The sequence below is a fragment of the Tubulanus polymorphus genome, chromosome 8 (assembly GCF_964204645.1).
Source record: "Tubulanus polymorphus chromosome 8, tnTubPoly1.2, whole genome shotgun sequence".
Taxonomy (NCBI): Eukaryota; Metazoa; Nemertea; class Palaeonemertea; order Tubulaniformes; family Tubulanidae; genus Tubulanus; species Tubulanus polymorphus.
Genome location: NC_134032.1, coordinates 6,144,910 through 6,168,015, shown reverse-complemented (window position 1 = coordinate 6,168,015; position 23,106 = coordinate 6,144,910). Strand labels below are relative to the sequence as shown.

The window sequence follows — 23,106 nt, the reverse complement described above, 5'->3', positions numbered from 1 at the left end:
GACAAGTTCTTGGTCTAGGCAATGGGCTTTGGGCTTACCAAGGGGATTCTTATCTAGGTTATTTTTCACCTTGGGGATATTGACCTACAACCCCTGGCTTCTAAATGTACTTTTCACTGATCTTGAACTCCGAGTTTCACTTAAGTCGGACAAATTAATCCAAAATTCTTCAAAGTACCGGTAGTTAAAATCGCCCACCTTTTGACATAGAGTGTGCAAATGAATAAAATCTAGGTGCATTTATTCATATTGATATGTCCAATTTATACATATTCTGCTGTATGGTATAGCAAAATAATATTATGAGCATACTAATTATTGTACAATTGAGTCAGATTCGGTTAAAAAGAAACTTATACACATAATACGCGTTCATCAAAGGGACTTCCTCTGGATCAATAACTGTTCGTCAATACTGAATTAATCCTAAGAGCTATCGCACAGCTCATGTTAAATTTATAAAAGTTCATCGCACAGTTAAAATCTTCACTAGCTTGAATACGAAATATTTAAAATTAAAAGTAAATTATTTCGAATAATTTATCGCATCGCACAGTGTAATAGGCCTATACCACATATTAAAAGTAATGTTTCAGTTCGAATCTAAAAATATTACAAATAAAAAGTTCATTAGAATTATTCTAAAAATCCTTTCACGAATTTATCTCAACGAAAAAATTCATTGCACGTAGCAGTTTTATTGCAAATGAACAGAATTGGAGAAATATCTTCCTTTGAAATGTTCTTAAAAAAGTGGGGATTTTTACCTACTTTAAAGATTTTTGGAACTTTTACCCATGGGATATTTATCAAGTGTTTTTTATCTGGGATATTTTTCACCTAGGGTACCCAGGGGATTTTTACCTACAACGCCCGGCTTCTGCATTTTTCACTGATCTTGAACTAGGAGTTTCACTTGAATCCGGCAGATTCCGCAGCAGTTAAAGTTTGTATCTGTTCGTGTCCCGGTCAGCGCTGATTGACTAATTTTTCCTTTCTATGTTTTCAACGCTTACAGATTATGATCAAACCGATCAAAAATTCGTACGATGAAAAAACAGCAAGCATTCACAGTAAAGACGAATATGAAAATATCTGCAATAGAGCCGTTACCCTTCTGTCGCAGCCCGAATCTGGGAATGGCGTATTGATTGAGAAGTTCTACGATCCTGGTTCCAAAGGTACGTGGTTTATCTTATTGGAGTTAAATCTAAAAAGAACGATTTCTTTTATGAGGGTGGTACGTTGTAGTGCATGTTTAGTTATGGGGGTGGGATGACGTGGTGTGACTTTGAAGTTAGTGCACACTACGCTCACTAGGGGCGCTGTGATGTAGAGAACATTCGACTCACTAGGGGACACTTAAGGGTTTTCACGTAGTGTTTGTCAAAACTCTCCAGGGGGCACATTAATGTAGTGGATGTTATACTTACTAGGGTGCACTGTGATGTAGTGGATGTTCAGCTGACTAGAAATCGTGTTTAGAGGACAGTATGGTGTTATGTTTTGTTCAAATAGCTCTGGGTACTATGATATTTGTTTAACACGTTAGATGGTGCTTTTAGGTGGAGTTTAATTGCTCACTAGGGAATACTTTGATACGAAACGTTTAAAGTTGTTTTGCGATCAATTTTTAATACTTACAGCTGTCGGTAGAGACGATGCCACTTTCCGCATCAGCGTTATCACGTGTAGAGGGCGCTGCGATGAACCAATCACTACCGGTTTCATATGTAGAGTCGGGCGCAAAAACGAGCCAATTACCAGCGAGAACACAGTACCGCAGTCGATACAGGCGACGCTTAGTCAGTGGGGTATAGCAGCGTCCGAAATACGTAGAATTAAAAAACAGTTAGTAAATGATTCTGCAAATCTGCTACGAATAATGATTCTTGACGAAGAAAAGGCCAAAAATACAATCACTGATTGCCAAACAGACATGATAAGTAAGTTGATATTACTCAATGTTTTTCTTCAAGTGATAAGTAAGTAACTCATGCAATTTTCTGTACAATGCAGGGGCGGTTTTTCAAGGGGAATAGTTGCATGAGACGCCTTAGGCTCAGGATTTTTAAGGGGTTGTGTCGGATTTTTTTTAAATGGACCTCTTTAAATCCACCTGATTCCTTTAGCACACTGCCGTTCGCTGCTAAATCCCCAGTAAGTTGGATCTGAATTATTTATGTAGGAACAAGGAAGGAATTCATTATTTCACACCCCAAACCTCCCATAGTAATTGGTAATGTCTTGTTTCAAGCCAAAGGTCGAGAGGTCGAGCTCATAAAAATATTTCTAATCACTCGCCCTCTTAACCTTTGACTTGAAACAAGACATTACCAATTACTCTACTAATTTCATGTTTTAAAAGTGAGAGTAAAATGTTAGCGTAATCTAGAAAAATAAGATCAAATATAGATTTCGAATGATAAAAAATCAATTTTCAATATAAAAAGTAACGAGTAATTAACGTGTGAAATAATTTATATTTAAAACAGTGAATATTTATATTTATATGCGTTAAATTCATATTTTCAATATAAAATGTAACGAGTGATTAACGAGTGAAATAATTCATATTTAAATCATTGAATATTTATATTAATTCTTATTTTTAAACATAAAAAGTCTGAGTGCAATAATTCATATTTTCACATAGAATATTTATATTTGAATGAGTTAGATTTATTTTAATAAAAGTTTTGTTATAAAAATGAAGAAAGAAGAAGAAGAACCAAAATTCAAAATCGAAATCAATGAAACCAATGAATTATTTTCACAGTTTAACATTAAGAAATCAAATTAAGTGTGTGAGAGGCATTATAAAATTGATAATATTACTGTAATTAATCAAATATTATCAAATGAAACATATTCAATTACTGAACTAACAGATACTTAAGGAACTTTAGATGAAAACATAATAAATATACTTCAAACTCCTTTTAATGAAAGAGATAGTGATTTAATACTTTCTAAAAGTTACAATGATCTGATTAACTTAAGAATTGAAAAAAGACACTCATATTATTATTTTAATTTTGATAATAAACAAATTATCTATAATGAAAATTCATCAAATATTGGAATTCAATGTGAATTAGATAATGAAAAATCATTTTAACATATTGGAATTCAATGTAACTTAGATAATGAAATTGTTACGCCTAAATATAATCCTAATAAAAGCGTTTTATGTAATTGTGGAAAATATTATTCTCGAAGCAATAAATCACACCATCTTAAATCAAAATATCATGACTCAAAATAATAATTCAACTCTAAATATTCATACTCAAAATAAGATATTTCAAATTACTTATAAATCTTTTAATTTTTTTCTTAAATAAATGGATGGTTTCACCCCGACTGGGAAAAGTGATTTAAAACATTATCTTGTAGCAGGAGGATTAATATTGGCCGCGCTTTTCTTTTACTATGAAAATATTAGTAAAGATTTGATGAATGAAAATATAAAATTGAGCAGGAAATTAAAGAAATTAAATGGAAACAATCACAGAAAAAATAACAATAAAAAAAATAATCTATAAAAATGATTTAGAGGATTAAAATAGCATCTTTTAATTTATTTTATATATATTTAACTATAAAAATGAGCGAGAGTAAGGTATTAGAAATATTACATCTAATATATAAAAATCAACAGAATATTAAATCAATTATTATGCTTACAGGATTAGTTTCATTTTCAGTTTATAGTTTGAAACAGTTGTTCGAATTCTATGATAATTGCAAAATTAGATACGCTGAATTAAAAGAAAACATTGATTATATTTCAGATAGAATTAATAATATTAAATGCTGTGAAATATGCAATAAAAGATATAAAAATGAAAAATCATTAAGAAATCATATATATATTTATGAGCTTAATGATAAATTACATAATTCAAATTAAGTTTGATAATGAAAAAGATCAATTTCTATTTATATATTGATGGATGAGAGGATGAATTGGATGAATGGATGAATGGACGAGTCTTCCAATTCTTCCAATTCATCCACTCATCCATTCATACACATTCTAAATTCTATAATATTTCAAATAATAATTTTATCATATTTTATAAATTTATATTCAGTGTTGTATATTCATAAATTATATAATTCAAATTGAGAATAAGGCAATAAGAAAATATAGACAATAGACAATAAGAAAATGAAAAATATTTTAAAAATTATATTGATGTTAAAAAAGGGCCTTGAGGTATTAATGTATTAAATACGTATTAAATACGTATTAATGTATTAAATGCGTATTAATGTAATAAATACGTATTAATGGTATTAAATACATATCATGCTTTATCTTTTGAATTTAAGTCTCAGGAATAATTTATTTTTTAATTTATTCATATATGATATAAAATTTCTTAGGTAAAGTTTTTCTAATATTATTTTAGTCAAATGTAAAGAAATTTAGTATCAATAAGAAATATAAGAAAAACATTAGAAAAACAATAAGATTATTAAGCAACACTAGCTTATTCAATTTTAATGTTTTTTTTAATTGAATCTATTTAAAATATTAAAATTGGACACATGGTAGTCATAAGTTTCGAAAATTGAGTAGACAGCTGACAATGGATCTAAGATGCTCTAAATGAAGAGGGACTGCCCTACACTGTTATGCTATCAACTAAGTGATAATTAATTTATATCTTGTCGCATGAATAAAGCTGTTAATGAATTTTGGCCCCAAATTAATATATAGATACGTATATATAGGTTGCGCAACAATTGCACTACTTTATAATGCTATCATTTTAATAATTGTATACTTAAGAATTGTAAAAAAGGAAATTATATAGCTTGTCTACGAAAACCGTAGTGTCATCAGCTACATTGCTGTTAGTTTAACTTATTTTTGTGGGCCAGATTACTTGATTAAGTGACAAGTGCAGCAAAGAGAAACTTGTATATCATAACTTAAATGTAGATCATATTGATCACTCACTTATTACTTTCGGGTGTCGCTAAGGTTATTCAAAGAATATAATTTAAAATTAATTTTCCCAAATTTCAAGGCAACTTAATTTCATATAAATTTTAGCATTTAAAATGCACGTCTAAGAAAAGAATATCGTGGAAGTTTTTCTCTACTATTTGATTCCGTAGAATTTTGCAGGAACTCTCACGTGTCCATTGCTGGTCTAGATCATTGAAATGGCAGCCGCTGGGACTTTATTTTTAAAGTTTTACGGGGGTTAGGGATCGTTTCCCTGAGTGATCGAGGTTTGGTTTATGAGTCATTGGTTCCCGGTCTTGGCATATGCTTGATTCAGGGCCGAATCAAATGGAAGGTGGGGCATATGATACAGAGTTGAGCTATGATTATATAATCATCAGTGCATGTTTAAACATAATTCCTCTTCAGCTTTAAATAGACCTCTAGAGTAGCCAGTACTCCTATAGCTGACCATATTTAGTTACGCAGTACAGTATGAGTACTGAGTCATGTAGTTTACCTCGGCAGTTACTAACCATCAGGGCTCCGGGGAGAGACCTAACACCTAGTCTCCCCTCGCAAATAAGTCAGTCAAATGAAATAATAGTATATAGGAACCAAAATGGAATACTTATGTGTTCTTTCTCTCGGAGATGGCATCGGATTATTAATATATACAGACGTTGGGCGTAAAACCTAACTATACATCCGTTAGTTAAGCGAAAACCCATCTCTATATCAGCATTTTTATTCATAAACTCTGAAGAAGTATTTCAACCAACCTATGCATTTTTCATCAACGATTTTTGGAAGGGGCGTAGTCGAAAAATGGATGAGTTCATGGGTGGATCGACCGAACATTATAATGTGCAGCTGTCCAGTACGTAAATTTCGTTTTTTTAACTTTTAGTCGTCGATTACGTTTTGACTAATCAGGAAGGTCAGTACGTTCCAATAGGAATCGGAGTCAAAAGCCGTCGCAGTCTATCCAGCTTCCTGGCTTACGAGCTCATCAATACAAACTTACATCCTGGTACATCGGTTATTCCGCTGATCGAAATGATGTGCGAAAAATCTCAGAAGTTTGCAATGTGGGGAAAAACTCTTGTAGTGTTGGGAAAAGGGCGCGCCAGTAAAGACTTCATGTGGACTACTGCCAAGCACGACAATATGAAGGTATGTATAAGTGCATTGAGAATTTATTTATTCTAATCGTTCTACTTATACACATGTGTGCAGAACGTGTAGATCGAAGGGTGATATCGTGGTTGTATTAGGGCATTCAAAATTGAACCCGTGTTTATAACACTGGTTTCTCAAAAGTGTTCAGAGAGGCGAGTGTTTATTTCTACTTTTTTCAATTAAAAAAATCTTCAAAATAAAATATCAGACAGACCCCCGGCGCCGAAGGCGCCCGATGGACGTCCCTTTGATGAACGCGTAAATGTGGATCCTTCGAAGTGTCCTTTTAACCGAATCTGACTTACTGACAAAGTCAGACACTGACGCCACTTGACGTCCAGTTTGAGCTCAGATTATTCCACTTTTCCAAAATCTTCTATATCATATAGTAAAAATAAGAAATTCAAGAGTTAAGTTCATATGGTCGCGTAAATTCAGGGGAAATCCTGCTTACGGCTCATATAGGCCAGCATCTTAGCTAAGCATTGATTAATGGTCTTCGCCCCTCATACCCAACCTAACTTTTGAAATAATCTTTAGAACGGAGGGGTATCCCAGTACAGGTGTGCCAGAACATCCGAGCCGATTATCGAAGGAAATCCCCCACCGTGTTAGGTCGGTGTTGTCATATCGCGGAATGACGGAATCGCGGAATTTTTTAAAAAACACGGAATTTCTTCATTATCCCTATAAATGGTAACCGGGTTTTCCCGCTGGGATACCCAGTGTCGAATCGCAATTTTATCTGACAATCTTTTTCTCTGATATCGTTCACTTGCTGCCAGTCCCCTGCTGCAGTCGGAACGTAGTCGGACAAAGAGATCGGCACCGGGGCAAACACCGGTTATCGAGGTTAATTGACTTTTCACTCTAGGTTGGGCCGTATGTAGTTTTAGATAGCTGCAAACGTGAAATGTGCTACGACCAAACATGTACCACGGTTCCTTAAAAACTATTTTGACAGAAGCCTACGTCTAGTACCGTACCGATAATACGTTTTTTTAATCACACGGAATCAACGTGGGGAACAACTAGTAACAGCTTTCTCTTCACAAATAAAGGAGTTAAAAAAAGAATATGCATAACGTGTATCGATTGCCTACGTAGGTTCTCCATTTTCTCGTTTGAAAGTATCACTTACACAGTCCAACGTTTTTCATTGTGTAAACTCCATCGTACTCGGCTTTACAGGGACATCGAGGAGTTGAATTTTAGGCACCTTAGTCCTCAACTTGATTCGAGCTTAACTGACTCACAGAATTTGATTATGAGTCTAGGATTTTCGAAATTGCTGAATGCTTTCTGCTCTAGTTTTAAGATCAATTCAAATTCAATCTTAAATACATTAAAATTAGCCAAATGAATTTTCATTTTATTAAAAGAAATTGTACTGAACATAGATTTTGAAATTAGGATGTGTTTGTTGATTTATCCAGGCGAATAATTACAGCAAAATCAACTGAAGATCAATAAGGTGAAGTTTTCTTTTATCTGCGGATAATTTGTCTACCCCTGATGATACAAGCATTTGGCTACACCTTTTGAAACCTCATCGCTTTATCTACTCGCGCCAATTGGCCAGCCAAATTCGGTTTTCATGCCATCTGACCTCTTTCCACCTGTAATTAAGCAATCAAATGTAAGAATTACTCAGTTATGTAGTATAACAGAGGAGCGAAAGAAAGTATGATAGATATCGCAGGAGACCAATTTAAATCTAAAATTTTAATCGTGCGTTCGTCGTGAAAAATCTATTACCTCTCGCAGAGCACAGACACCGACCATTAAGCCATGTGGAATTGGTATTAATTCGGTTTTCTCCAAAACAAGTCTATGATAAACTTTAAAAAGCTTCATATCAAGGGTATATCGTAGGACTCTTGATGTCCATGAATTATTATCTCATAATAACAATGAATCCAATTCTGTATGTACGTTAGTACGACTGATAACTAATTCAAATATTTTAAACATGGCATTAGAAAAACAATAACATAAAATCTCAAGTACTTACAGTATCTGAGACAGTTGCGCATAAGTTACGGCTTCGTAAAAGCTTGATTTGAAACGTACACTTGCGCACTGTGGTTTAAATATATTCCCACGAGCTGCAAGAATCCGCAAATGAAGACCGTAGTGACCAGTTCATTCCACGAATAATATCTGGCAAGAAAGTAATCGAAATAAATAGTCGTATACATGAATGTAAACCAGCCCCTTACTAACTACTTAGGTCTACCACTGGCTCTACACACTACATTAAGGGCCCTCCCTAATCTATGCTATGCGTATCCCCAAAAAAGATTGGCATTAAGTAAGTAGCCAACAATGATCAGTGCTTCGTCGAGAACTGATTTGCTACCACATATCATAGCACCACCCAGTGGAAAGGTGGCCTTAACTGCAGTAAGACCAAGAAATCATGTCTAACATTCCCTGGTTAATGGATTCTCACCTTAAATTACTTTAACTCTGCTGTCATTGTCATCGCTCCGAGTCAAGTGAACGCGGAAGTGAAATTCCATATGAAAATCCCTACCATTTCTGTCCATATTACGTTGATCTTCAGGAAATGAGGCCAACGTAAATTGATGTACGAATAGAATAAATTAATTGATTCATTTTAGGGATCAGAGTTTCGATAAAATTCATTAAAGTCCAAAAACTCGCGATAAATTTAAGCAGAAATTTATTTCAACCATCCCTCATGTTGTTTTATTAATAAGACACTTTTTGCGCACCGGCTGTATATTTTTCGCGGTGAATGACGGATCCGGACTAGTTGTGAGTCTGAATTCGCGATTTACGGTTGAGTTTGACGGTCGAGTTCGTCCAAAAATTTGTAGGCTTTTCGGGATGTACTTTTATCAATGGATGACAATGCTTTGCGTTATTCTTGTCGCTGTTTAGACCCGGCAATAACACGGGATTAATTCATAATAGAATACCATATGCAAATTCGAAATGGTCAGACGCTGAGTTATATTTCTGTGAGAATTGGAAATTACGTTTATAAGCTATCAGCAGTCGAATCTGAGAGGAAATACATTTTATAAAAAATGTTTGTCTGGAAAGTGGAAAAGGTAATAATCACGAGAATTGCAAGAGGGTTTTTTGCGAAGCAGCAGAAACCCTAATTATAATACATCAGAATATATAAAAACTGATGATATTCAACATGAAATAATTGAAAGTAATAATGACAATAAATCGCATGGAAATATTAGATTAGCTATATCTTGTATTGGAATTGTAATTGGTGGAATATCATATTTTTAATATTAATTTTTTTTTCATCATATAAATGACAGGTAAATAAAATATTGAAATGGATACTTTCGATGAATCTAAGACACCTGATGAATAACAACCCGGTGTTAAAAGTTATTCAAATGACACAAGTTTTAATGATGCTGATACTAATTTACCAATACCTGATTCTGTTGGATTTGTTTATAAAGAACATACAAGAATATTTAGCCCCAAATTTGAAATATTTAAATGGTAATTATTATTGGCATTTGATAGATGACTATTATTCCAAGATATCTTCTAATAAAAGTCTTGATAAAATAGTAAAAAAATCAACTTTGGCTAAATTAGAACAACCTAGAATTAAAAAGATAAATAATAATGATGATAAAACTGATGTTACGGAACAAGAAGTAAATCAAAATAAAAGAATATTAAATCGAAGAAGTGATGATTTTTGAATATAATTGATGGAAATTTAGAATCAGAAACAATTCCTGAAGAAGTTATTAATTCGAAAACCAGTAAACTTAAATCAGAGATGGTTCAAACTGATCACTTGATGTAACAGATAAAGAATTAGAAGATTTTAATATTCTTTCTGGTGAAGCAATTAGAGAAATTAATAGTATTAGAAATGAAGTTAATAATATTGCACAAAATAAAAGGAAAAGAGATAAAAGAATTATGACTTCACAAGATGAATTAGTTAAATCAAATAAAGAATTAAAACAATTAATCTGATTTAGATCATCAAGTAAATGATGAAATGGAATATTAACGAAAAGAAATACTTTTGGAAAAAGAAATTAATGATTTAAAATATAATTTAGAATTACAGAAAGGTGATAACAAATTTTTATTAAAATCATATGATTATTGTGTCAATAGATTAAAAGTTATAATTAACGATTTGTTAATGAAACCAAATTCTGAAATATCATTGTAAGATAGAATAAAATCATTATTTCAATCAGAAGGTTTTACTATATCTTTCAGTTTTAACAGCTTTAACAATTATTTTTACAACAATATGATTGAGTATATCAAATCCATTAAAATCTACACATAACCCTCAAAAAACCTAATATACAAAAAATTATCAAAATATTTATTGGAACTATCTAAAAAATCTGCTGCAGCTTTACCTGGATTTATAGCGTCAATTGTAAGTTTTATATTGAAATCTGCTGTATATATTATTAGTTTTGTTGCAGCATATATGATATTATTCTTTATTACAGTTGTAAGTGCTATTATTTTTGGATTAGTAAATATGATCAAAATAAGAAAATAATTTTTTTCTTAATAATTGGTGTATGGGAAATATATAGACCTTCAAATAAATCTAGAATATCTAACGCAATTAAAGCAGAACATTGTCATCATATAATTACTCATAATCCTAGTAATGCTAATCTGAAACTTTTGATGTTAGAATTCCTCGATTAAATCAAAATCATTTTATGTTCCAAATAGTATGTATTCATCCGATGATATAGAATTAACTGGAAATAATAATAATAATGTTGCGTTCGTAATAATAACGTTGGTAGATATTTGATACAAAAATAACTATAAATATAGCAGCAAAGCAGCGATTACGGGGTTTCTGCACAGCCTTGTTCGTATTCTTGATCTTGTCTGGATAATGTGCCGACCAACGAATGCGTGTATGCTGCCGCAGCGCTACTATATATGAAATTGAAGGGAATTCAGAATCCTGTTCAACAGTCAACACCGTTTTATAAAAGGAAGGGATACATACAGTCAATCAGGCTTAATTGAAACCATGGATGATTGGACCAGATTGTTTTTTGACTTTTGAAAATCGATTGTTAGGTCTTAATCAGTCTTTATAGATTTCAAAAAAAGCATTTGATAAGGTACTACATTAGCGATTACTAAACAAGCTGTTAGGAAATGGCATCAATGATCAGGGGTCGCTTAAATGGCTCAGCATTTTTCGACGAACAAAAAAGGTGACCGAAATCGACGGAACTGTTTTATCTTGGAAATAAGATAAAATGTTTTGTTTGATCGAACAAAATATTTTTGGTTCGAACGAAACACAGCTCAGACGATGCTATAACAGCTTTAAAAAAATCTTCATATGTAGGCCTACGTGTGCGCGTAGGCCTGACAGAAGGCGCTTAGGCCTATTGCTATTCAACCCTCCTAAACATCGTATTCCTACACCTTATTTAACAAGGGTAGCTCTGGTATTCGATTCGTAAAATCAATTTTATTTTTCAGATTATTAAGAAACGATTGTTTCTTCATAATCCCTAAATCTTTTGTAGCCGGATTTTTTACCACAAATTTTGTTTGAAGTTAAATCAATGCGTCCAAATAATCACAGCAATTATTTTGCGTTTGTTTGAAGAGCACAGTATGCCTAAAGGTCGCGTACAACTCAATAAACACTTAAAGCGGCCTAGAAACGACGTCATATCATCACCCGCGGCATCGAAAACACTTAGGGAGCATCTCAAAATTTCGATTGTTACTTCAAATAGAATAACTCGCGGGAGGGGGTGGGGGTGTGGTGGGGTTAAGGCCTCCTGCGAATAAATCATGACTGCCGAACTATTGATTTATTGCGGTGCAAGAATAACTTTGAATTGAATTGCAGTTTCAAATATGTTACACGCAGTTGATTTTACCGTGTCTCTTTTAGATGCTGTTGGAATTTTAGATGTATTTTACTTTGTTTATAAAGTCTATTAGAGTTTCAATTAAAAGTTGTGATCAAAATACACTCCTGAGATAATAAGATAAAATCCCACTATTAACAGAGATGTCTTATATTTGTCTGTGGTTTCCCATTAGAAAATCAATAGTTCCAGTTAAAACCAATCAGACAGTTCTTCAAATTGACGGAACTTTGTTATAGAAATTTTTGAGATGCTCCCTTACTCTGAATATCAAGCGTGAGTCCAGCTTACGGATGAGAATGTGTTATATACAGGTATTTATCAATATCCTGTGGATTTAGTAAGGACCGGTATGCACTGTAGAAAAATAGAATATTGACAAATGGTTGAAGCCCACAGCCGAATCACTGGTAATAATGAATTCATTTATTTTGATACCTTGTCACCGCAACAGCATTTCTCCGCCCAGATTCTATACCTCGTCAACACAACAGCTTTTCTCCACTGCATCAGTTCGGCGTGTTAAGTTTAGACCTACGACTCGCCGGTACTTTAATGATTTTTCGCAGTAAATATCCGGGACATATGGTAAAAGAAATTAGAATATTGTTAAACTAACCGTTTGAAGCCCACGGCAAAATTGCTGAGAGTAATAAATTTATTTGTACTTGATTTGATTCTCGTGGTGAGGAGAAACTCGCAGTGGATCCGCGGAACGACGATGCTTCATCAAACACGTTGCTTCATCAAACAAAACTGAAAAACGCTGGAGAAATATGGACTCATCACCCCAAAACATCTGCGATAACATCGAATCATCTTGCTGGAGAGAAAAACGCCATTGAAAAAGGCAAAATCCAAAACAGTCAAAAATGACGTCGCTGAGGACAAAGGCATGATTAAAGGAAGACAATCGAATCAACAAAAAAAACAAAGAACGAAGGCGAGAACTAAATCAACAAAGTAATATACTCAAAAAAGAAATCAGAACTGAAATTACTAAAGTTAAAATATAGAAAATATAGAACAAGAATTGAAGGAAATTGAGACCGAAAAAGCTGACTCCACCAGATACCACCGAGCTGTCCGTCTAATTAACAGGAAAAAAAACCAAACGTACAACTACTCGTATTGAATTAAAACAATGAATATCTGGGAAGCGAAGAAGAAAAGATAAGAATAACAACAAAACACATTCAATCAATCTTTGATAGGACGAACTGAAATATCTACAAATCCAACTAGACTAACTACACCTTTCACCAAAGAAGATATACAAAAAGCCATAAAATCCTTAAAAAACAACAAAAGTGCTGGTACAGATTAATTGAAAGCAAAATATCTGAAATTCGCCCACTCGAAGATACACGAAGATTTCGCAACTATATTGAACATCATTGCAGACACAGGATCATACCCAGAACAGATCAAACAAGGTATCCTAACACCACTTCAAAAACCTGGAAAAAAGTAAGGTCCAGCAACAAACCTCAGACCCATAATATTGTTGTCCATACTTCGCAAGATACTTGCAATATGCAGGATAAATAGATACTGGGAATGACAGCTCTCAAGAATACCTACCGATCAGAGTGCCTATCAACCAGGAAGAAGCACCACAGAGCAAGTAGCTGCACTAAAACTACTTTCGAGAAAGCGATTGCATCAGAAGGATACAATGTCTATCTTCTTATGCTTGATATGAGCAAAGCGTTTGACACAGTAGACGGAATTAACGACAGAAACAAACTTCTAGAAGATCTCTACCAAATACCAAATCCAGACGAGTTTCACATCCTGATTACAGACGTCAGCCTACAAATACGAATCGGAAATACAACAGGGCAAAGTTTCATCACCAAGAAAAGTATCCCACTAGGTGACTGCCTCAGCGCTGTGCTCTTCATTTTCTACCTAGCAATTACACTCAACCCTGAAGACAATTACACTGATCATAGCTACTGCAAGAAACCAACAGACACCTGCGTAAAAGAGCTACGAGATCATAATTACTATATCAGAGGAAGAATTCTTTGGAATAGAGCCTAAATATGCGGATGATTTAACTGGGCAACTACGGCTAAACACAGATGAATTGATAATGTTAAACAAACTGTACCTTCAATTTCAAAACTTAGAGCTATAGAAACCAACGAGACGAAAACGGATGAACATACCATTTCTAGGCGTATAACACCCTAATAGATATTTTTAAATATAGAACAGTTAGCATCGAAACGAAAATCCGAACTTTTAATGCCTATCTCAGTAGTATATTTCTGTATAACAGCGAAATATGGACTCTTACCGTAACTCTAGAAATCAAGATTGATTCTTTCCAGAGATATCTGCTAAGAAGAATACTAGGACTAACGTTGCCGAAAATTATTAACAACAAAGCAATGAATAAAAGAACAGATACTGTGCCCTGGAGTGAAATCATAACCAGAAGACGGCTAACTTGGCTTGTACATCGGATGCGCCTACCATCCGAAACACCAGTACGTAAAGAACTACCAGAGTCATTGAGACCAACTGAAAGTCCGGGAGGACGACCCCGTAAAACCTGGCTGTCAAACATTAAACAAGATATTTCTACGATTGGCATAAACCTCAACATAAGAACATAAACTAGAACATAAGATATTGAAATCCTAAAACAAATTACTACTGATCGTGAGCAGTGGAGAAATAAAGTACACAACGTCTTGGCGCAGCGGCGCTTGCTGATGTAACTGATGATGTTGATGAATATCCTATGGATCGGTAGAGTGTACTGAAGAAGAAAATGGGTAATTGTTAAAATTACTGTTTGAAGACCGCGGCTGAATATGAAGTCTTGCGGTAATAAATTTGTTGATCTATACTTGAATTGATAATCGAAGTGACGAGCAGCCTACGGTGGATTTCGGGATGACGACTCAGAAAAAACTTCATTGAAAACCTCATTGAATGGGGCCCAATTTTCGATGTTTACGGGCCGACTGTGCTTTTAAAACGTCGATTCATCAAATTAACGATGGAGTATTTGTAGATCGAATTGAGCTAAAGGATATTATACGCATTGTATCGGAAACACCGGTTAGGTAAAAAATCCTATGTACTTTCGACGAAAATAGTGTTGAAAAGGGGAAAAAAAGAATAAATCACGCGAATATCAATAGGGTTTTCTACGGAGAAACAGAAAACCCTGAAAATTGGACCGGAAACTGTTTTTACATTAGATGATTATTATAATTTATTTGCGCATTATAATGATTTTTTGTTAATTTTATTTTTTGTTAAGAGAATAGAAAAAATATTATATTTCAAGGGATTCAAACAGAAAATCAAAATAAATTGAGATCAAAAGCTAATAATGCATTAGTAACTAATGTCGTGAATAATTTAATTAATTAATTAAAACGATCTATGATAGTAAATATAAAATTCCATTAGATTTTTGAAATGATAAATATAAATGCACCTTTAAATAAATATGCAATTCAAGAAGATTTAATATTCGAAAAAACATTTGCTCCCCTTAATGAAATAGAAATAGCTAGTGTAATTGAAGATATGGGCTACAAATTATCAAATATATGTTTAGAATATGATACAGTAGCCAATGAAGATATTGCGGGTACAATTCGAACTCGATATAATCAAGGATTTTCTTAATATATTATTATATTGATAAATTTAACTGTAACTATTAACGCAAGTGATGAAATGATTAATGAAAATATTTACTTGCTTAGAAGATCAATTAAAGGTATTTTAATATTTTTTACTAAAGTATATGCTAATGGTACGATAGATGTTGATAATTATTATAATCATGAAATATTGAAAGTAGAAATAACAATTGAAGGTATTGCAAGTAAAATATTTTATTGTTAAAGAATGAGAATGATAGATAGATCAATGGGAAGAAATTAAAAAACTTTTCATGAATGAAAAAATAGAATTATCCGAAAATTGTGATATTAATCAAATTGATCATTATACTGGTAAAAAATTTGATTATGGTAAGATTTTAGAAAAACTGAAGATAATTCATAACATGGTTCTGGAAAAAATTAGAAAATACAAAAGATGGAATACAATTATTTATGAAAAAAAAGAATCGACAATTATAAAATTAATATTTATATTATTGCTGATGCGCAATTATCTATAACAAATCCACAATTACATATTATTCAATATTAGATATAAATAGTTAATATTAATGATACATCAATGGGGGATAAAAATCTCCTAATCCTAAAGAACGATATTTAAGAAATTTATGTTATAATCCTAAGAGTTCGGTTGCCTTTCCTTCTGTAAAGAATATTTGGCGGCAAGTAAAATAAGATAAATTAAATAAGATAATTCCACATAACTTAGTTAAATATAAAGATATATATTTATATGAATTTATATTAGAACAACCAACATACTACACATAAAAAAATTGTATGAAAATATAAAACTCGTAAAACTATGGTAAGTTATGTAGATCAACAATGGTAGGGTGATTTGATTGATATGAAAAATCTTAAAAAAGGTAATAATGATTATTGGTGGATATTTAATATAATCGATATTTTTAGTCGTTATGTATGGAGTTTCCCACTATTTAGAAAAGATGCTGTACAAACATCAAAAGTTTTAAGAAAATTTCTTTCAGGTACAATTTTATGATGGAAAAGAATTTGATAATTCATTTGTTCATGGACTCTCATTTTTGTACAGTTTTAGAAAGACTGGGGACACCCAAGATATACAATGGAAAATAATAGCTCTCGCCCAATTACACGTGGAAATATGCACAAATCACGCGTATGCGACAAAATCCAAGTTTTCTATCAATATCATCAAAGTCAAACAAACACTTCCAAAATATGAATTAAACAATTATACAGCATTTTCTGAAGAGTTGATAGGTTTTTCACCGATGGACATGATATATGGCTATGGATAAAAATTCGAATGCACCCTACTGCGTCCACAGGCCTTCGACTGGGTTGAATTTTATCTACCAAGCGTAGTTGTCACTAGTACTAATTAGGAAAAATATCAGAACTAGCCTTCTACAACGTCCTTTCGGTTGTCATGGTTTCAACGAAAATATGCATTTCCCCTACCCCTTAAATTCCTGACAATATCTGGCACCAAAACAAAAAGTCAGTCAAACTAGATTATTATATAAAAGAAAGCTGAATTAATGTGGTTATTCCACATGGGCAAGGATGGCCTTTATGAAATAAACTTGTAAGCCTAGACCGAGCCTCCTACGAGAAAATATCTTACGATTCAAAATATCTTAAACGAAATCTGCGATTTTAGCCTTCTACAAGCAAAAATATTACTAAATCCTACCATGAACTGATTAGAATCAGCGAATTATGTCTCAATGAATGCTTCAAAAGGACTTGTATGTGCAAAAGATGTAAAAGAAAAAATAATTTGTGAAATTTCATCAAAACCTAAACATTATTAAACGTTATTTTGGCACAGTGTTGGCTGTCAGAGCTCAGACCCCTATTCCAAAATCTTCTATATCATATAGTAAAAACAAGAAATTCGAGAGTTTTGTTCATGCATAAGCGCGTAAATTCAGGGGATCTCCTGCTCATGGAACTTAGCTACGCATTGAAGTGGTTTTCGCCATAGGGTTAGGTCTGGGGTCCGCCCCTACGCATCTTGTTAGCACGGCATTTTCTTCCATTTCCAAGTACGAAAAAATAGAAAAAAATATCAATACGATCACAGATTAACTGATGTGGGCAGCAGTATTTCATTCTTTATAAAAAAAAAAAAATATAATCGTAGACGCGGAAGTACTCATTTTATATCTACCCGATTTCCGAGGCGGGTGGTGATAACAAACGCGGTTTCATTTTTCAATGCCTTAAAGTCTTTATCTAGGGGCCTTTAAACAGTCATGATTAGTCTAAGACCTAAGTTTAATAGCTGATCTTACTTCTAAGGACTTTAGATTTGTCTTAAGATTTGAGACCGCTTTTTGACTCAAGTCACAGCTGTGTAATTGGGCCCTGGGCGGACTTGGAAAACATTTTGGGGTCGGGACCCTGCCTTTGAACTGAGATTGCTAATTGCAATTACAAATTACACTCGTCCTGTCAGAAATTAAATCTTTTCGGATTTCGTTCATCCACAAATATATTTACCAATGAGGCGAACCCCGTTGTAACCTCAGCGGTTCCCTTCCTTATGTTTTGAAACCAGCCGTCCATGGATGGCTAAAGAACTGTGACTAAGCAACTGGGCCCTGATTTGTTTTTTTAATCCCCAATCTTAGCAAGCGTATTCGTGTCCTGTATCTCTCTTAATATTCTATGCTTTCAGATGATAGTAGTCGACTGCAAGACTGGTTACATCCCAGACGTAGCATATTTCATCGACTATGATCTATCCGACCACACCCGAGACGACGAGCACGTCGCGAATATTATACACCTTCTCAAAAGCAGTGGTTTGAAAATCGACGGTTGTTGCACGGTATCGGAAGATTGCATCGTGCTGTGCGCTGAAATATGTGAGTTATTGTCGCTGAACGGGTCCGGTATCAACGGGGCTAAAATCGCGAAGCAGAAATCGTCGACACTGAAAGCCATCCACGAAAGCCGCAGCGAATATAAGCACTTTCCTCAGACGCGAAATTACGCTGACAAGTCCGTACACGTGGAAACGGAAGCGGACATAGACGCATCGCCGGTACAGTTTCCGTGCATTATCAAACGAGAATATGGAGGCGGTTCAGTGGGCGTGAAACTTGTCCAAGATATCAACGAAGCCAAGGGTTACTTCAACGTCGTGCGAAGTAAGGTCGAAACGGAAGAGGTGACACCTATAACCGGGAAAAGTTTCGGAACTAGCATGATGATGATGAACTTTCTCGAAGGAGTCGAGCACGACATTCAACTTGTCATGTACAAAGGACAGTTGATTACGGCTTTTGTCTGGGATAATGGTCCGACGAGGAAACCGTCTTATTTCGAGACTTCCCTCTGCATGCCGTCGTGCTTGTCCGCCGAGCAGGTCAAGCAGATGACTACGGCTGCTTACCAATGTTGCCGCGCTATAGGCCTTGTCAGTGGGGTATTCGACGTGGAGATGGTCTCGACTTCGAAAGGTCCTAAACTCATCGAAATCAACGCCCGCATCGGAGGCTTCAGCGTCACCTGGATCAAAGAATGCAGCGGAATCGACTTTATAAGATGCGTCTACATGTGCGCGTGCAGCGTTCGCCCACACGTCTACACACACACACCTCGTGTCTACATACTAGGCGTCACTTGCTTACATTCGCTTCACGCCCATCTATGGAATATGATGGACGAAATTAACGAATTGCAGAGTTCAGGTGAGATTCTGTTCACGCCGATTCAATCATACGCGCCTGATGAAGTCGTCGACGCTGATACCGAAATACACATTTGCTACGTGGGCGTGAAAGCTGATAATTTAGATGAAGCCAAAGTGAAGCTGATAGACGTTTGCGAACGTCTTAGAATCTCGTCTGACGAATACGAAGTGGAAAAGTTCATCGATTTTCGTTCGCAAGGACACTGTTTAGATCTAGATTATTGATTATTGATTAAATCAGCTACCCCACCAGATGGCGTTATCAGCAATCAGTCATATTGTCTTGATTAGTCCACAAACGTTGAACTTTGAACTGAATATATAGGGTCCCGAATCCGCCAAATATACATTGAATTCATTTTAATTTTATTCAATACTTTCAACAAATAAATCTACTTTCGGTAAAATATATACCAAACACAGAGTTAGAAAGTTGATATCTATCTACCGGCGCAGATCGCGGGGGGTGAGGGGTCTTGACCCCCGTGCCCAGCAGCCAAAATATCGTTTATTCGAGACTTATTTGGATGCGGGAGCCCAAAAACCAGTCCAAATTCGGTCGAAAATAGAATCATTTTCATTACGACATCATAAAATAACTTTATTCATCCTTTGAAATGACCGAGTGTAGTGTTGCGCCATCTGGTGAGTTCAACCCGTATGTATCTCTTTGAGTTTTATGCGAATTTATGCAATTGAAAGAGAAATAAATACCTCGCAGGCTTCGGTATCGCCCGATTCTGGGAGCATTTTACAACGAAATTCCCCAAACCTATAATCAATAGGCTATTTGATTTTCGCTCGAACCATGCATTCTGGTTTTAGTAACGGTCGACTTCCATTTACCTGGGAGTCGATTGCATTGGATTATCATGTGCCTCTCCTGGCATTGTATGGCAAATTTTCTTAATCCGATTCATTGTGATGATATCTCTTGTTCAGACTGCCATGGAATTCGCTTACTACCTCGGGGATAATTTATCAGTACAGTACGGTACGGCTTTAGAGGCTAGTCTAAAGCCACATACGTTCTAAGGATATGTCGGGACACGGACAGAGAAACCAGTTATCAACGCTAGGACATCGACGTGTGAAGTTTGGGCAGTTTATTTCAGTACGGTATTGAGCTATTTCACAACTTTTATACGGACTCAATACAAATGAAACGTACGAACCATGATAATTATCCCTCTGAGGTCACAGCATGGTATGACGTAATCTCTATACGTTTATGAGCGCATTACGTACGTTTATTAGCATTTTCGTGATATTGTAATTCACAGCTTGGTATAAACTAACATTACGTTTATGTGCAGTTACGTTTATTAGCATTTTGTTATATGTCCAAAACGAGCTCAAAACCAGAAGGGCCAATGCAGGAACTTCTTGATTTTTGAATACGCAATACCGAATTCTTCTCCATTATACCAGAATGCTCGTAATTCCATGAGATTGAGGCTACTTCCGTTACGTCACTGAGTTGCTGACTTCCGTCACTTCGAGACGTCCGAGAATTTGTTCTCGTTATTTTTGTTGAATAATATCGTTCAACATCTCATTTAGGCCTTTTTTATAACTTTTTCAATGTAAGTCTTCGGAATTCGCTGAATATCCGTAGCTTTTTTCTTGTGAATTATTAAATTTACTTTTGTTTTGGTCTCATTTATTTAGCTAGTGCCTTTTAGGCCTAGGCCCTAGCTATTCATATATTTTTCGATTAGACTTTCGGACCCGTTGGGTATCGTTTTCAATCATGCAGTCTAATCTAGATTATGTTCCTCTTGACATCGGTCAAGAAGTTGAAATTGATTCCCACGTCGTTGACGATGAGGATTACATGGCTTCGGCCATCAATGAAGGTCGTCAGAGCCTTTCTTATAAACTTTTGACGCATACTGCGTCCTCTGATAAAAACTTAATTCCTCAGAGAATTGTCAAAACGAGTAAACCGTCTACGGTTTCTAAATCATCGTCTAGTCCTGTTGAAACCCAACAGTTTGCGGATAGTGTTTCCACTAATCCGGTTATGTCTGAATTTCTACTAATGAAAAAGAGACTAGAAGACCTTGAAAATCAGATGTCTTCAGATTTTGCCGAATATCCTCCGGATATCGCCTGTCATAACGATGATCATAATGTTGCTGATATTTCTAATTCTGATTCGATCGGTCAGAGATTTTTAAGTCTCTTTAATAAATCAGATGACAACAATAATCTTCCTGTTAACAAGGATTCGAATGATTTATTAGACTTTTTGAGATCTGAGGTTCAGTCTTTTAAAGTGACTGGACCTCCGTTAAATGAAGATATTTCGTCTTTATTGACTCAACTTTTATCCGGTTTCGGAACTGACGATCCAGAAAAGAAAGAGTTTCTAGACAAGCTAGAACGTAAGGCTAAGGACTATGCTTGTCCTGATAATACATCAAAGTTGGCTGTTACGAAAGTTAATCAGCCTATATGGATGAAACTTCCTAAAGAATCTGCAGCTTTTGATGTAAAACTGCAGAAAATCCAAAATTGGAATCTTCGGGGTGTTACAGCTATCTCCCGTGTTGTTGAAAGTTTAACTGATTCCTCTAAACATTTAGATAGGAAATCGTTAGGGGCCATTTTGTATGATGCGCTTTCGTTTTTCGCTCAAGGAAACTTTGAGTTGAATTTGAGAAGGAGAGAGCTTCTTAAGACAGATTTTAAAGATTCTTTCAAGCCGCTTTGGCTACCCTCGAATCCCATTGGGGATCAATCATTTGGGGATAACCTTGACGAAAAATTAAAAGAAAACGATAGGACAACTAGAATGGTTGGGAAACTTCTTCCTACTAATTTTCGTGGTCGTGGTCGCTCTAGCGCTTTGAAAGGTCGTGGTCGTGCTCGGTATGGCAGATTTCAACCATATCCTAATTATAGACCTTCAAATTATACTCCAAACAAGAAGGATTTTTGGAGGAAGGGCCAGTTTCAGGACCAGAAAAAATGGTAAGTCATTCCTTTCCTGTAGCTGGCCGTATTCGACATTTTTTGACCTTTTGGGAGTCATTAACTTCAGACAGTTATTTATTAGATTGTGTTAAAGGTTACCACATTGAATGGGAAAACCTCCCTCCATGTCAATTGGAGTTGCCTCGAACTATTTTCTTTTCGAGTAAATAGCAGTCTGCTATAGACGTTTTATTATCTGAATTCCTTCAGAGGGGAATTATTGAGTTTGCTTCTCCATCTCATGGGCAATTTATTTCAAACATTTTTGTTGTCCCCAAGAAAGACTCTGGGTTTAGACTCATTTTGAATCTAACTCATCTGAACAAATTTGTAAAATATTGTCATTTTAAAATGACTTCATTGAATACTGTTCTGAATTTAATGACGCCAGGTTGTTATATGGCTTCATTAGATTTAAAAGATGCCTATTATTCTATTTCAATTTGCCCTGAAGATAGGAAATTCCTTAGATTTATTTGGAAAGGTCATCTTTTTCAATATAAATGTCTCCCTAATGGGATTTCTTCGGCGCCTAGACTTTTTACGAAATTATTAAAACCGGTTTTAACACCATTACGTCAGTCAGGTTACATCTCTGCCGATTTTATCGATGATATTTATTTGCAAGGGCTGGATTGTATCGAATGCAGTTCGAATGTATCGATTTCTAAAACTCAATTACAAAATTGTGGTTACTTAATTAATGAG

At 34.8% G+C, this 23,106-nt stretch overlaps 1 protein-coding gene across 6 annotated transcripts in view; it reads left to right on the top strand.

The window, feature by feature from the left end:
- The window catches only part of LOC141909879 (carnosine synthase 1-like), a 48,728-nt gene extending 28,123 nt beyond the window's left edge, over positions 1–20,605 (top strand). For all 6 annotated transcript variants that reach the window (XM_074800549.1, XM_074800550.1, XM_074800553.1 and 3 more), the window contains exons 3-6: positions 1,019–1,181; positions 1,647–1,946; positions 5,877–6,142; positions 18,397–20,605. In XM_074800549.1, the coding sequence (XP_074656650.1) occupies positions 1,019–1,181; positions 1,647–1,946; positions 5,877–6,142; positions 18,397–19,641 (1,974 nt within the window). In that variant the 3' untranslated portion in view covers positions 19,642–20,605. The remainder of the gene's footprint in view (positions 1–1,018; positions 1,182–1,646; positions 1,947–5,876; positions 6,143–18,396) is intronic.
- The last annotated feature ends 2,501 nt before the right edge of the window (positions 20,606–23,106 follow it).